At 43.2% G+C, this 16,100-nt stretch overlaps 1 protein-coding gene across 1 annotated transcript in view; it reads right to left on the reverse strand.

Moving 5' to 3' along the window:
* Window positions 1-16,100, reverse strand: part of RASAL2 (RAS protein activator like 2) — a 99,244-nt gene that overhangs the window by 23,289 nt on the left and 59,855 nt on the right. Inside the window, exons 4-7 of the mRNA XM_009708012.1 lie at window positions 14,429-14,538; window positions 4,150-4,303; window positions 2,474-2,572; window positions 1,094-1,648 (exon numbers count right to left, since the gene is read on the reverse strand). Of these exons, the coding sequence (XP_009706314.1) occupies window positions 1,094-1,648; window positions 2,474-2,572; window positions 4,150-4,303; window positions 14,429-14,538 (918 nt within the window). The remainder of the gene's footprint in view (window positions 1-1,093; window positions 1,649-2,473; window positions 2,573-4,149; window positions 4,304-14,428; window positions 14,539-16,100) is intronic.

Below are 16,100 nucleotides of genomic sequence, written 5' to 3' on the forward strand. Positions count from 1 at the left end.
TAAATAGAGGTTCAAATGTTCAGGCACCAGGAAGGCAAAGGTGTAACACTAATTTAACTACCTGTTGCAGCTAGCACTGCAGGAATTTAAAGCCTGTTTTCCAGTAGGATTTCAACACAACCCTACAGAAGCTATCCCAGCTACCAGCTTCTCTGGATACTTGGTAAGGAATGAGTTCCTATCACACACTGCCACAGAGCATCAGCCTTTGAGACGTATGTCAAGGGGGGAACGGCAGAGAGTGGCATAGGATTATGCAAACATAAAAAGACTTTTTTGGAACAGTTAAATTAGGCTGTCCCTTACATGTTGTTCACAGACATCCTTCCACATCTCTAACCCTCTGACTTGTGTTTGGTCGTGCTTCACTTGCTCTAGCTGGCATTATGGGAAGAAGCTGACTACAGCTTGGTACTACTCACACACCCACTTGGCAGGCAGCATCCAGATAAATCAATGCTTGTTAATGCTTCTCAGAATTTCCCAAGACCCACAATTTATTCGAAGCAACCGAGGCTCGCTCCAATTGCTGCCTCACAGAGAACCATCAGTGTGCACCCAGAAGTCCTAGTAACATCCTTGGGGCAGGTGGGATCACCATTAACTGAGTACAGATTCTCCAAATGGCTGTTCAAACGCTGACCAAATCAATGTTAGCATTGATCAGCTGACTTAGCACTGAATCAACAATGCTTATTGTATCAGAGGCTTATTTATAGAAGTAATTCTTCGGTTTACTAATCTCTTGTTTACTTCTCTCTTGTCCCGTTATCATGATTTTAGAAATACAGAAAAGTCTCCTGAACACTCAAGCACAGGCCCTAACTTTTCAGAATATCATGAAGTTATATGGTCCTCCTGCTTATACTTTGTGCACAGCATGTTTAATCTCTGTATCAACTCTTAATCATTGCTGGTATCGTACCTATCTACCCAATTGCTCAAGTCTTTTCAAATACTTTTGAGACCCCTTTCTCAGCCTCGCCACCATCCGGCACCTCCTGCTGTTGCTTATGGTCATGGGCTTCCTAGTTTCTAGCTGAAAAGATATCACTTGGAGGGTGTCATTTTGACAGGAGCTGCCTGTTCTTACCTTAGCTCTCCCAGTGCTCTGAAGAATGTGCACCAAAGCACAAGCCATCTCTTCCTTATTCCTTACGCTGATCACAGGTTCCAGCACAGAGCACAACATAGTGTAGCTGCTGGTAACAAACTCTGCAAATTCTTTGTATTGCTCCATGGGCAAGATGGTGATGGTCTGATAACGGGACTTTATCCGAATGGAAGGTCCCCCCGATTTCCCTTTGTTGGGTGTAGGCGTGCTGACTGGGTACCATTTTTCCACAAACTGGCGACCGGTGATACTGGCCATGGGAATGTTGACCAGGCCTACGTAATTGTTCTTGTCCTTTTTCTTCTTCTTCTCCACGTCCTTGTAGATGTGAACTGTGATGCTGTGAAGAGGTGGGAGACCGTAGAACTCGAAGTGCTCTCCCCAGAAAATGTTATCTGCTTTTGTTTTGCTGGTGGTGCGGGCAAAGAGAGTGTCATCAAGGCACAGCTCACAGAAGTATTTCTTCTTGGGGGCCAGGTCCTTTGCCTCAATGATCCAGAGTCGGAGCACATTTTCAGCTCGACGGCAGTTGTCCTGTGCAGAAGAAAGAGCTCAGCTTTCATTCAAAATCCCTAAAAATTGTATATTTTGTCTTCTAAAGCAGCAGCAAAGGGCTGCCTTTTGTGTCCAAGGCAGGAACAGAGGTAGAATTCAGAATGAGATTCTCTGATCTTCAGAGAACCAGAATCTCTAGAAAATCAGACATTTTCTAAAATAAAGGCAAAGGGCGGTCTTTCGTATGTCAAAGGAGGGGACTAGAACATTTTTCTACTCAAAAAGCTGTATTTGAAATGCTTTAGAAAACAAACACTGGGCACTGAGGAGCCCCTCAAAAGCTGCTAGACTGGTGTGGCACACTGCATTGTTTACTCTCGTCGATAACTCCAAGAGCACTGTTACCCTGTCCCTCGAAGGTGGTATGCCAACTATGGAGGTGACTTACCACATATTTCCAGCTGATCAATAACTTGACCCCCTTCTTACTCCAGCTCAAATTCCTTTTGTTTGTTTTTGGTTCCCCCCTCCCCGAAACTGTGTCCCCACAGCAAAACACGAAACCTTCAAAGCCATGTCCCATCCTGCTGAGGTGCATGGTGTCAGAAATCCAGTCTGAAACATCATAAGCAGGCGTTGGGGCAGGGATCAGGAACCACGCCGACATGTATTTATTCATTACAGATTTGACCTACTGCACTCACTAGAATAGTACACAGCAGCTTTTGATACACTGACGAGCGGACGTCTCCCCAGACTAAATTAATTGAGGATGCGTCTGTGGGAAGCCCTGGTACACTGGACTAAAATCCAATCATACCACCTCCATTCCCCCAGTAATTTTATTTCCGCAGTTTCTATTACCTTATTCGGTTGCACTGTTCGGCGTAGGTTTTCCATCCACTTATCCCTCTCTGCTGCAGAGGAACAACTGAAGCATTTACTGCCACTGGAGTAGGTTACCTGGAACATATAAATGACAGGCTGAGTTCAGGCAAGCCTAGGAGACATGCAAGAGGCTGCAAAAAAGCAAGGAAGAAGAAATGCTTGAGCAACAAAGTAAATATGAAAAAGGCAGGAAAAAAATAAGAACCTGGAAGGCAGAGAGGTTAAAAGGCCCACAAAATGTAGAGAGAAAAAACCACTCAGTTCAAATTAATATAAAACTAGAGAAACACATGAGGAGCACTAGAGGCTCCTCTTAAAGACTTTTAAACAAGGCTTTAATCAACCAGTTAATCTATTTTTAAAACACTTGTTAATTGATCCACAGCTATTAAATGCCTGCAGTTTTCCCTGTTGAGTCCCAGAGGCAGATGATTTGGTTACTAACAGCGTAAAGACAGACAGAACTAACAATGTATTAATATAAGGGAAAGCGCACTGGAAATGGTGTCTTCAGTAAACACAAAATATTTCCAAGGGTCCATATACACAGCAACAGTCAAAAACAAACCGAAGGAGTTGTGCTCCGATCCAGCCCTGACACTCAATGCCATACACAACTCAGCTTTCACGCACGAGGGAACTGCCTTGGTTTCTTTCACTTTTAGGTGGCCTGACAAGCTTCATCGCTTCATTTACTCTTTCCATTCATTTGTGCACACAATTAAAAAGCAGTTTAAGGCAACAGCCTCAGAGCTAAGTTGGTGTCAGTTTTTTCACTGAACTCCCCAAACCTAAGCAAGCTGGAAAGTGATTCCAACCAGAAGAACGAGACTGAAGCGAACAGGAACAGATCCCGGATACGTCCCGAGGGAGAAGAGCCTGATACGTTGGTTTTCTGCCAGAGCAGTTTTCCAGGTTGTAAACAGATCTTTGCTCCAGAAGTTTAGACGCATCTGACTAACCCTGCTGAAGACAGACTGTCACCCACCCCTGTCACGACTGATTACAGTGGCCTTAGAATCATCCAAATAGCACACCGGAGTACGCTGTTGGTCCTGCAAGGCGAGGACTGTGCTCACACAAACAGCCTGTTTCTGAAGCAAGGCTACGAGCCACGTAGTGCTGTGCTGCAGCCTGTGCTGAAACAGCAAGAGGATCTTTCCATCCCGCCCCACGGTGCAATGCACACGTCCATGGTTACTGAAGCTTCTCCTTTAGCAACTGGAGGGAGAACGCGCTGAGCTAATGGAAGGGGGCCCTGACTGGAAATCACATTTCTCAGTTACGGTATATTTTCTAAATTTAATTTTAGGTGAATTTGGAGAGGATGAATACACAGCTTATGAACAACAGTATGTTTCAACCATATATTTGCATGTGAACTAGAAATGCTTAGATATTTATCAAATTAAAGGGATGTTTCAATTAGAAGACGCGGCAATTGAAAGAGATTTCTCTCCGTTCGGTGACTGATGCCATCAGCCTCAAGGACTTTAAAATGGCATGCCGGTTAGACAGCCCGTACCCAAACCTCAGGATAGCAGTGGCTGCTGATCTGTTCTCCAGTTACAAAGTCACAGAACAGCATACCGCAAGGGTTCAGCCCGACTGAGAGCATATAATCGGCTGCGTGTTTGGAGAGCGTTCTTTACCTCAAAGCAGAAGTCTTGTCCAAGGATGCTGCTGTGAAGTGGTTTGACAAAGACTTTTTCTTCTGACCCAAGATCCAGGGCCTCCACGGCGCTGCCTGGGCTCAGTAAAGACTCATGGGAACGGGACTCTTTCAGCTTTGGCAAGCCACGTGACCTGTAGAACAGGAGGAAAGGAAACATTATTTTTCTTACATTACCAAAAGAGTTGGCAAGATCCCAGAGAAAACTGCAACTCGTTGGTGTTTATTCAGAACAATTAGTCTGTAAACCTTATGAAAATAACATTAGGCCAGTAATCCCAGACTCCTAAGGTAATATCCAGCTACACAAGCCTAGGAAGTCCATCCTCACTGACCTAGAAATTGTAGCTGCTGAGCCATCAGTGAAAGAACAACAGCAAACCGAGAAGTTCAGAACGTAACTGCTGAAATTTAAAGAAAAACCATAGATATGCTTGGATATATTACTGAAAATATTTACTACTATCTAGATTACTAGATAAATGTTGTGTATTAACAGCAAAAGTGTATTAACAGCAAAAGGCACACCAATCTCTAAATCTCTAAACCAATGCAGAATGACAGCTACTCTCATGAGAGCAGACAACTCCCCCGCAATACACTCGATTTTGCTTAATATACAAAGCCTTTACATTAAAGTCAAATATGCAAATTATTTCCCACTTCACAATGCTCAAGTCTGTTAGCCACATTTAAATTGCATTTTCTTCTTCAGTTGCTTCTTCCAGTTTTAACAGTTTCCAATTTTTTTTGATCCCTCCATTCTCTTTTAACTTCTCCTCACTAACCCATACCACTACTTTTTTTCAGTTGACTGTCCTGTAAATCCCACAGCTGGCATCTCCCAAATTCACAGTACCTTTTTATTAAGGCAGTCTTCTCTTTTCCCCCACCAGTTCTCGAACACTTCCCAAAGACACATCCCTCCTTCCACTATGCCGCAGCTTTTGGTGACCACCAGCACCATTATAAAATGTACTCTAACACTTTCTGTATTCTCCCGATTCGATTTAATGCAACATTTGTGCAGAGCAGGGAGCTCTGCTGTCAAACAGCACTGTAAAACCCGCTCAGTTTATATGTGACAGTGGCTTCACCCGTGCTTCTTCTAACTCCAAACTGACACCTGGACTATAAGCTTCTGCACTAAAGTCGTACGATACTTTAGGCACAACTAGCATTTCTGCTTCAAAAGGTAAACACTATACGCACACACATCTTATTTTTCCTCGAGCTGTAACTCAGTCAAAGCCTTCACAGATGACCAACACGGAGGAAGAGCACAGAGTCCCAGTTTAGCGAAAAAGGAGCTGTTTACCTGGCAGGTCTAGATTTTGTTAAGATATTGAAGCTTGTGCTGGTCCCTATGCCTGTTCAGTGATCCATGAAAGGGTGTCCACAAATATGGTTGCTCATCCAGCAAAAGTGTGACTGAGCACAAAGAACAGATGTGAAAATAGAAAGGCATCAGTTGTCTATACGTTACGCAGAGAAAAGCAATGCTCTGAAATGATGCTTTCTCACCTGTGCTTGTCCTCACAGTATCTCTTCTTTTATTCAATTCCCTGTATCAAGGCTCAATATCAAATAGAAAATGTAAAAAAAAAAAAAAGAAAGTATTTATGAAGCAGTGAAAAGCACAGCTACCTCTAACAGCTTCCTTAATAAGTAGGTTTTATATACTTCCCTCACATACCTTACACAAAAAAATCCTCAGCTTTTGTAACCTTAGCAAAATCAAATTCCTCCTACCCTTGAGCAATTCTATAAGGGAACAGAGGTGAAAACAAAAAAAATTTGGAACAGGTGTCTTCAGTACTTTTAAGGCTGCTTAACAAAAACTTGGGTATCATGAAGGATACACGTAAAGCAACAAGCAGAGTTAATCTGACTGCTCTTTTGTACAAAATGAAACACTGAAGGTATTCTAGTAGATTCATGTACGGTAAGATTTATTAAACAGTAAGGGAGAACTTTGTTCCCATATAATATATTGAATGACCTAAGTGCAGGCAGCATAAACTTTTCATCGTAGGGATATTACAAAGACACCGATTTCAAATGCAAACCAGCAGCACTGGTACAAACGCGTTGGCGGCACTGTGCATGCTTTGTTATAACAGGTTACAGCAGCAGCTGTACCAACGCAAACCCAAAACCTCAGCCATGTATAATTGAACACTTGCTGCAGTTAAGGTAGGGCAAGTCTAAAATAAACACACCACAATACACCACTTCAATATCATCTCTGCAAAATCCTCTCTAATTTCTCCTCTCAAGAAAGCCCTGCTGAGGTCACTTGGCTTCTGTCCCTATCCCAAACTCTCAGCAGTTCCCGTCCTAACAAAGTACTTCGGTGCACGAAGCAGGGGAGCTGGCCGAAAGCCTGCAGCCAACTTCTGCCTGAGCTTCTCGTCGCCGAAGGAAAGCACGGAGTGGTGACAAAGAGGGGGAACAGGGAGGAAAGAAAAATAATTACCAAATAAAGGAGAAAGAAAAAGAAATTTCACAAATCCCAGTTAAGGGGAGGCTGCAATTGGAGTAAGACAAATCAAGCACACCTACATGAAACAATTGTACAGCCACTTAGCAGTGCATCCCCAAATCATAGCGGTGCCACATGTCACAGCCCTTCCTTTCAAACTTCGTTCGCCAGGCTACATCTCAGACAAGAAATCCTGCCAGGAGAGGAAGATAGGCACAAAAATCGAGCCTTAGGTTACAAAATTCAGATGAGCATCACGCCAGGCAGATACACTGGGGCAAGAAGAAAAGTCACAACTGCACTGGTAAAGAAATCTCTCTCCTTGTCAGCTGTGCTCCCACCTGGCCCCGTGGGTGACACGAAGAGGCTCCTGGGTGCGTGTTGCCATGGTGCGGCCTCCTGTAAAGAGATTAGGGGGGGCTGGCAGCCGGGAGAGGCAGCAGGCGTGGGGAGGTCGCTTTGCAGACGTGGTAAAGGTGACCTTTCCAGAGAGAAAGAAGTCCCTCCTCTTCCTTTCTTACAATGAGTTTAATGAGACCCAGACAATTCAAGGCAGTGGAAGAGAGCGAGGCATCTTCCAAGAATGCCTCCCAACAGCCTTTGGGACAGAGCGGGGGCAAAGGCAGGTACACATAGAGATTGGACTCTGTGCCTCCACATCCCACCTCACAAGTTAAATTTTTAGTAGCATCTCTTCTGCTTCATTGCTCTTCTAACTAGTTAGCTTTGAACTTTTTGTTTTGTTGTAGGTCAGCTGGAGCATGGTTAATTTTGTTGACTCAGGGTCCTGGGGCAGAGGAACATCTATCTGTTTGAGCAATCCCTTGAACTTACCATATTTAAAACAGCTCAATAAACTGATTAAGTGGCTTAGAATTGGCACTTTTATCTTCCATAAACACCACAGTAATGTCGTAAAGTTGTTGGTCAGATGCAACCACACACATTTACAAACACAAGTACATGCATTTGTAAGCCCCGTGGTATATATTTCACCTATTGATAGGTCTGCAAAGCAATTCATTGACTTGTGCCTAAATCAGCAGCATCCCAATCGATATAGGCAATAATTATATGGAAACAATGGTTCTCTGCTGCTTTAAAGCCTCATCTGATATTCTGAAGCTGTAAGTAACAATGAAGGCAAATTGCTCGCTGGTTTCCCTTTTGCACAGAGGCACAGTTAACAAACCGATGCCACTAACTGACTTCCCAAAGTCCAGCAAAGGGGCTGGACCAACAGGGTCTTTCCTGTATTAGGTGGGAAGCTACTGGTAAAACGAGTGTTGCTTAGAGTCTCTGTTAAGAGAGAGGTAATCCCAGAGAAGCAGATTACTGTAAACAGGAAGATCGCACATGCGAAAGCTGGGGGAAGGGTTGTTTGTACAAATCTGTTTCTGTTAAACAGCTCCATTAACAACCTAAATCCTGTTTTAAATTACAATTAACCTCCCATGATCAGCCTTTTTTTTTTCTGTGCTACTTTTTCTATCTACTTCTGCACACAACAAAAAAATTGCAACAAAGGACAAGATACGAGTTCAGAGCAAATAGTTATCAACAGTACCAAACAATCCTCATATAGGTATTCTCCATAATTTCTTTCCAATGGGAAACACAGGTGGAGGAGGAGCACGTCAGGGAACATTTTAAACTTCTCACCTCTTTTCACATGTTTTGGAGTACTGGTCTTCAGAGCTGCATAACTTCCTTCTGAATCAGAGCCCAGCCAATGCCCCAAACCACTGACCTGGCAGCAGCATGCGACTGCTGCTGAAAAAGATCTCTTCAACCCCACCACCTTGCTGGCCCCAACCCCAGGCTGACCCTCTCTCCTTGCACACCCTAATTCAGTAATTTCCCACTACAGGAAGATCTCGGTTGTAAGCCGGGAACAAGAAACCTCTGGCTTTCAGTGGCCGCCCGTGGCACACAGCAGCCTACTAGCTGACTTCTATTCTATTCTACTGTCTCTACGGCACGGAGGATAAAGGGTTAAAATCCTAATTGCTCTGGTTATGAAGCTCTCCTGCTGATTTTGACCTATTTAAAAGCCAACCTCCAAAGCACAAAAGACTTTCAGTTACTGAACTTACTAGGGAGAACGTTATATTGCTTGGAAAACAAGTCTGTGGACATCAATAATCCAAAAGACAAAAAAAATAAATGTATAGAAATGAAATACCAAGGAACAGAATCCCATCATCTCTTTCCTTTACCAAACTGGTGTGAAGGCAAAGAACTCTGAAAAGCATTTTTTGTTCAGCCCGAGCGCCCAGCTAAAGCCACGTCTCCACTGGTCTTACGCGAAACTGTACGTCTGCATGCTTCAAATAATTCCAGCACAATACCCGTGTGTTTAGAGACACTCCCCGAGATCAGAAAGTTGAATTCAATACTTAGCCACTCGCAAAGTCACAGGAGAGAGCTTGGACTGTAATGCAGTGAACTTTCTGCTCAGCGCTGCTATTCAAAATCCCAGCCCTGCTGAAAAAAAACAACATCATCTGCAATACAGGTGCGCTCTGCCCGTGCTGCAGCATCAGGTTTCCCCCTGCAAGTGTTCATTTTGTAGGCACCACACCCTGCTTCATTTTCCAACTGCTAATTAGCACAACATCCTATTACCTGGTCAACAATTCTACAAGTCTAACCAGTTTCATTATTAAATTATTATTTTTTTTTTTTTTTAAAATCAGAAACTTAGGGTAACTTATTTAGATGCAAGTTCTACTCGGTTGCAATTGAACACTGGCTTTTTCTGAGCATATTGCTTTAGCCTAGATTCTGGTCGTTTCTTGCAAGGGCCTACCCAAAGCCTCATTGTTTGAATCCTGGATTTGCAAAGCCCTTCCCTGCCTGCCTGCTCTCCCTACAGATCACAGCTTGTCTAACAGACATTTCATTTGGTGCAGCCAAACAAGCTGCTGAATTTCACAGGGGTAGCGTTCTCGCTCTGCTGTAACCGTGGTCTCTGCCACTAACGTTTCAAATTCTTTTGTTTTGCTGGACCAGAGATGCTTAACCGATTCATTTTCATTTCACTGCTAACCAATTTATAAGTGAATGCTATGTGGAGTTGGCCAGGGTTTGCAGAAAAGCCTCAGCCATTACGACGTATGTTTTTATAAAGGGCTCATGTGAGCTCGCAGGTGGGACAGAGCAGTCTACCACCAAGGTGAAGGTTTGTAGCAATAGGTTTAACCTTCAGGTCTTGTTCAGTTTTCACCAAAAACCAAACAACTGCATAAGGATTGAAAAAAACTGGCTGAAAGAAATAGGTTCACCAAAACAAGAGTGAGATGTCTCTCTGGAAACAAACCACTCCTCCCCGTTCCCCACACTCCAGTATGCAGACAGAAACAGATACGCTGAATGAATACAAGCTCTGAGTGAGTCAAGCCTTAATAACGCATTGTGTAACACAGATTTTTATCCTTACATCTACATCAGGATAAAAATCACCCACCTTATTTTTGAAAACCGGCATTAAATTAGAATGAATGAATACGAAAAACATGGCAAGATTTGCTTCTATTATTTATACGATCTGTGCTATTTTCATACTGCAAAGAAATCAGGAGGGAGGAGCGAGAACTTACCGAAAGTAGAAAAAGCTGTCGTTTGAGCAGCGGTACCGTTTCACCATGAATCCCAGAGCCATGTCTACCTGCTTCCCTGCAACCTCCCGGAGCCCATTCTGAGCAACGGATCCTGTGCTCGTCTACGACTATCTGATAATGCCATAAAATGACTTTTAGTAAAGCAGGAGGATTCCCACGTGGCAGTAAATCCCAACAGGGCAAAACCCTCCCAGCTGTCTGCAGAGCTTTAGTGCAGTCGCTGAGACCATATGCAGCCAGTCTCAACCATCTTCGCTCCCTCACCATAAACAAAACTGAGGTGAGAACTGTCGGTCCACTTGGAAATACTCTCAAATTCCTGGCCACAAACCGAAAATATTAGTTTGGTCTCCCCTTTCAAATGTAATTTTCCTTAAGTCTTTTCTCATGCTTTTTTACATGTTTTATGTATTACTGACACTGAGAAAATGTTGGACACAAATGTGTGAAGAGCTCCAAGAATGCAGTGGGAAACAGGCTAGAAAAGCTGTGAAAGATGATACGGTAACATGGTGCCAGATAGCCTCATGGCAAGAGCCATGAGTGATAACCCGGTGAGACGCCGTACTGGCCACATGTCTAAAGAGCTTCATTCACATCTGGCGCGGGTCACAACTGAGCAGAGTCTAAGTCTTCCCACGTTAGTGCCTTGTAAAGACAAACCACAAGTTTTCAAGTACAACAGACCACCCAGCAAACGACCTGAACCTGGTGTAATAGAAATGATGCGAATCACAGACTGAGAGGTTGTGGATTTTTACAGCACAGCTGGATGCTGACCCACAGTGGGCTCGTTTCTGGAGGGGCACCGCAGCTCTCTCCTCTCCCCATCCACTAACCCAGTCATGCTGAAACAAAGTTAAAAGCTGGAAAAAGTAGTTGGCCAATTGCTTTCTGCTGAAATGGAAAATCTGATTATGAAAAAATCTGCAACTTATGTCCATCACTCCTTCCTACAGCATTCCTGAATCCTTTCTATTTTAAATCAACTCTGAACAGACAGCATCCACCCTCTGTCACCATCCAGCATGGCATGCAGTATTACAGCATCCCAAATCTTGATGTGCACCAGGATAACTAATCTTCCTTACTCCAGAATTTTATAGGTATTTATCTATAAACATCTCCTGTTTCTTAACAGGACCTAAACACCTCAAAAGCATGAGAAAGCAACATGACAGCAGCCTCTACTTCCTTCTGATCCTTGCAGGGTTTCAATTTATAAAGCTATATAATACTTTCTTTGAAGGCAGGGCTCTTGTATTTGTCAGAGCAAGAAAAGGTAGATGCTATCAGTCAGCCTGTCCCTGAAAACCTGTATAACACCATGACATAACCTAGCATCACCTGCTTAAAATGGGAAAGGGCTGACTCACCCGGGTAGGACAGGAAAGCTTTTACTGCAACAGATTGAGACTCATACAGAAAGCACGGAGAGCAGAAGGTGAGAGAATGGCAATTCCCTCTCATGAATTAAGAGTCAGCTGCTATGTGTTATCTTCTTTCAGGCAGAAACAGTTGTCGCTGATTTGTCCCATTGGAAAAAATCCCAAAACAACAGCATAATTCTAAACACAAATCAATCTTTTTAGCCTCCTCTTTCCTCCAGCCCGTCTCCTCCCAGTATACTAATCTGTTCCTCCTCTTCAGCGCTTCATTCCCACATGGTTTCCGAGTTGTTTTTCCTGCTGTTCTACCCACCAATTGCAGTTTTCAGGCACCCTTAGATACAGAGTGAAACACATGGGATGGAAGGGAGAAATTATTGGCAAGTTTCACCTTACCGTGGAACTGAATTTCCTTTATGGTTTTATTTATAAAATACCATTAGAAAAGTAACAGCTCTAATCATAAACTTTCAAAGTTGGTATATTCAATTGGTGCACTGTCTGATTAGACCACAAATGCAAACAGAACTCCATTAAAGCTTCAATCTTTCCAACAAAAGGTAACTACAAGATTGAGTAGCATCATTACACTTTCTTTCCAAAGAGAACTTATTGGCCGTTTGCCACCCTCACCTGCAGCACGAGGCTTCAAACAGAGCCTGAGGTGAGGCTCATGCTTTTGAACAGCAATACTCATTTGTGCAAAGATTTATCTCCAAATAAACTTCATCTCAGCCTGCTTTCCACATAGCTTGGCCACTCTCAAATGATCTCCCTTGCTTCCAAACTGTACCCTCTGTTCACTTCAGCACACGGACCTCTGAAAGGAGGAAGATCACACAGACTGGTAACAAAAACGCTTCGTTCCATTAGTAGCAAATGATCGTGCCAAGTCACAAAACCCCCAAAACACTGCCCCATCTCCTGCCCTACAGATGCAAGATGCATTGCTATAAGGCTAGTGTGGAAGGCCAGAGGAGGAGGGTGACCCGACGGAAAGTAAACAGCAAGCACCGGCTAGTCCCTGTCCAACATCCTGCGCGTCACTGGCTTTCCAGGGCTCTGTCCCCCCAACCTCTGCGTGGACTCTGCCACTGGAACCTCTCAGTTCGTTTCCTCCTGGATCCTCCTTTTTAAATCCATGCCAAGGAGAGTTAAGAGGACTGACAGAACAGAGCAGCTATGCCTAATGCCATCACCGTATGCAATGGATTTTATGCTTTGCAAGCCATCAGAGAAAATCTACGTTTCATTCAAGTCTAGTTGACAATTCCTGCCCACGCTGGCAGGGAGTAGAGGGGGATTGGGTTTTACAGAGAAGGCGGCTTTGCTGTGTACAATATCATGTCTTAAACCAAAGTTGTAGGGATTAATTATAGCTAAATTTATTGGCTTTCCCAGCATGATAGCATTTCCCTTACACTGCAAAAGGAAATTTCATCAGTCCACACTCAGCACGAGTACCAAGTTAGGGAAAAAAAAATATGTTATTTACGGCAAACAGATTTTTGCCCTACAAATCTTCAAGTGAAGCTTACAAACACCGGTAAAAATAACAGGTACTTTATCACATGGTGGTATTATTTAACACGCTTATGCTCACTGAGTTGCTTTTTATAGCCATGTTGCAACTCCCTGAAAATAGGGATTTATAACAAAACTTGACTCCAAACAGACTGGGTGGACATTACTATGACTAAAGGAGCAACATCATCCACATTGTTAGTCACATTTGGTAAGCAGCAGCCTTTTCTGTAACTCGTGAAGTTAACAAGACCTCTAACATCCGAAGCCTTGCTATCTCCATGATTTTATGGTGCTGCCTTTCAGATGGAGAAGATAGCACCATTGATTGAAGCAGCACAGCATGACAGATACAACTAATGAATTCAACTCAGCTAAAGGAGAAGGAAAAATGCACTAAATAATGTAAAAATCAGAGAAGCCTGCCGTGACCTTAAGTACAGGGCAACCTATTTTTCACTCAATCTAGATCTCCTGCTGGGCTACCGTGGAATGTAACACAGAGTAATGTTTAATAAAAACAATCAAGAGACTTTACAAATGGTTAGGAAAAACTGTGTGTGAGAGCTGTTGCTTGCCTTATATACAATCCATTCCCAGCCTGAATCGCCAGCCCAAAACTAAACAAGCAAGAATATACCAAATGGAGGTACTAAATGGTCAGAAGTTACCGAGTTTTCGAGTTCTCTGAAAAACAGATCGTCTGTTCATTGTAGTAACACTGTAGCAACTATACAATCGACTGACATTAGCAAGGATTCTGAATGTGTTTGAACTGCACCGCACACCTCTGGGCTTTGCCAGTCCTAACTCAACTGATCTGCTCGCACCAACGCAATTCCTCATACTGGCCGCTGCACTGATCTGCAGATAAGTATTGCATGCATCAAGGCAAGTTTCTCTAAAGTTGATCAATCCAATGGTTTTGTATCATGAAATTTAAAGTCTGCAGCTTATTTGAAACAGATGCAGAAAAAGTTACTTGAGTCCATACGCTTAACCTGAACTTGCCATCAGCCGTTAAGAGCAGTAAGTTTGCAGTCCTGTGCCAGCAGTACACTGCATACTAAATAACTTCTGACATACTAGAGTCAGCCCCAAAAACCACCCATCTGCCAGTTTAACAATAAATCCCCTTCGTTGCTCTCATTCGATGAGCGCATAGGCATGCTGCATGTGGATTTTGCGAAGTGCCTCTGGATGAGTAGAGGTTGTTTTGGGAGACGTATTGAACCTTACCTGTCATCAGCATTGCGGAGAGATGGGAGACGGAAACTCGTGTTCCTGTCCAACTTTGACTGACTCTTTGTCCTCTTGATGGACCCTTTCAGACGTTTACTGAAGAAGCCCTAAAATGAGACGTTGCAGAAGTGAAACAGGGAAACTGATGCCAGTAATATATCAATCAATGCCCTGCCACTGAGTCCAAACTCAGCAGTGATTCCGGCTGACAACGATTACAGACCATGCTGTACTGGGATTCCTCCGAGCAGGAAGAAAGGCAGGGCTAGATTGTCAATGACAGTTCCAGTATGTGATAGTTTCAAATTGCAATAATTAGCACTACTCATATTACAGGTGCACTTCAATGAATTCCAGCTATTATACAAGAGGCTCAAAACTCCACATTTCTTTAATCAGGAGTAGTCTTAGATATCAGTATTTGTTCCTACTTCCCCTTTACATGCCATGTTTTTAATTCTTGGTCAGATCAAGATGTCTTTTGTTATGAGTTTCTATCGCACCCACAGTTGCACCCAGGTCTTCCTATTTAATTTAGATATAACACGTTAAGTCTTACAATAATTTGTAATTTCAATAGTCTCACTAGCCAGAATTGAAAATTTCGAAAGATTGCACATACTAGTGACTTCAGATACTAGTTCTGGTATTGCTTTGAAGCAAAGCTCAACTCAAAAATCTGCTTATGATCTAAAAATACTAGATCTTCAAGTAATCTGTTTTCTGAATCGCAGACCAAAGCCATGTCAAGTTGAAGGGAGCCTCTGGGGATCATCTAGCCAGCCTCCTGCTCGATGCGGGTGTACTGCCAACACTAGGTCAGCCTAACTCTGACTTGGTCTACCTACGTCTCAAAAACCTCTGGTGATGGAGATTTTACCACCTCTCTGGGCAACTCACTCCAGTGCTGCATTACCCTTCCAGTGAGAAAAATTTTCCTTGTATTCACCAAAAACCTCCCAAGCAGCAATCTGCAGCTGCTGCCTCATTATAGCATCTGCCACTACAGGGAAAAATTTGGCTCCATCATCTTTGTAATTCCCCTCTCCGTTGCAGTAGGCTGCCTCATATCATCCCTTAGCCTTTTCTTTCCCAAATAAACAAGTCCTCAACCTCTCCTCATAGTTCTGTCCTTGTTGATATCATCAAGAGCTACTGCTGTGTTACCAGTAGCGAAACACCAGGACATCTGACCACAGATATACAACAGGGTGTGCGCATCTGTACGCGTGGAGAAATCACAGAAATATTTCAACACCTGCATGTTAGATTTTCTCCTATAGCCCTTTAAATTACTTTAAGCATAATACACATTTTAAATAAACCGTATTGTGTCAAAATATTTCCAGGGCTGGCAGACATATATGCATATACATTCTTTGAAATGATCAAAGCAAATACAGAGGTTCTTAATCCAACAGGATTAAGGAACATTTTACTGGCCAAATCTGTTCTGCTCCTTCACAGAACAGCTGCACAGAGCCACCGTACCCCGTGCACTGCTGTCGGGAGATTTACTAAACACACACGAGTGAAACCACGTTTGTAAAGGATATTATAGACTGGTTATAGGTTGGCAGAATCTGCTCACAGTGGATGTTCTTTTGGTGTGGATGGAACCAGCAGATCTACAGCCTCACTTTAGTAAAGGTCTAGCATCAGTGATAGC

This window comes from Cariama cristata, unplaced genomic scaffold (assembly GCF_000690535.1).
Source record: "Cariama cristata isolate BGI_N322 unplaced genomic scaffold, ASM69053v1 scaffold20289, whole genome shotgun sequence".
In the NCBI taxonomy this organism is placed as follows: domain Eukaryota; kingdom Metazoa; phylum Chordata; class Aves; order Cariamiformes; family Cariamidae; genus Cariama; species Cariama cristata.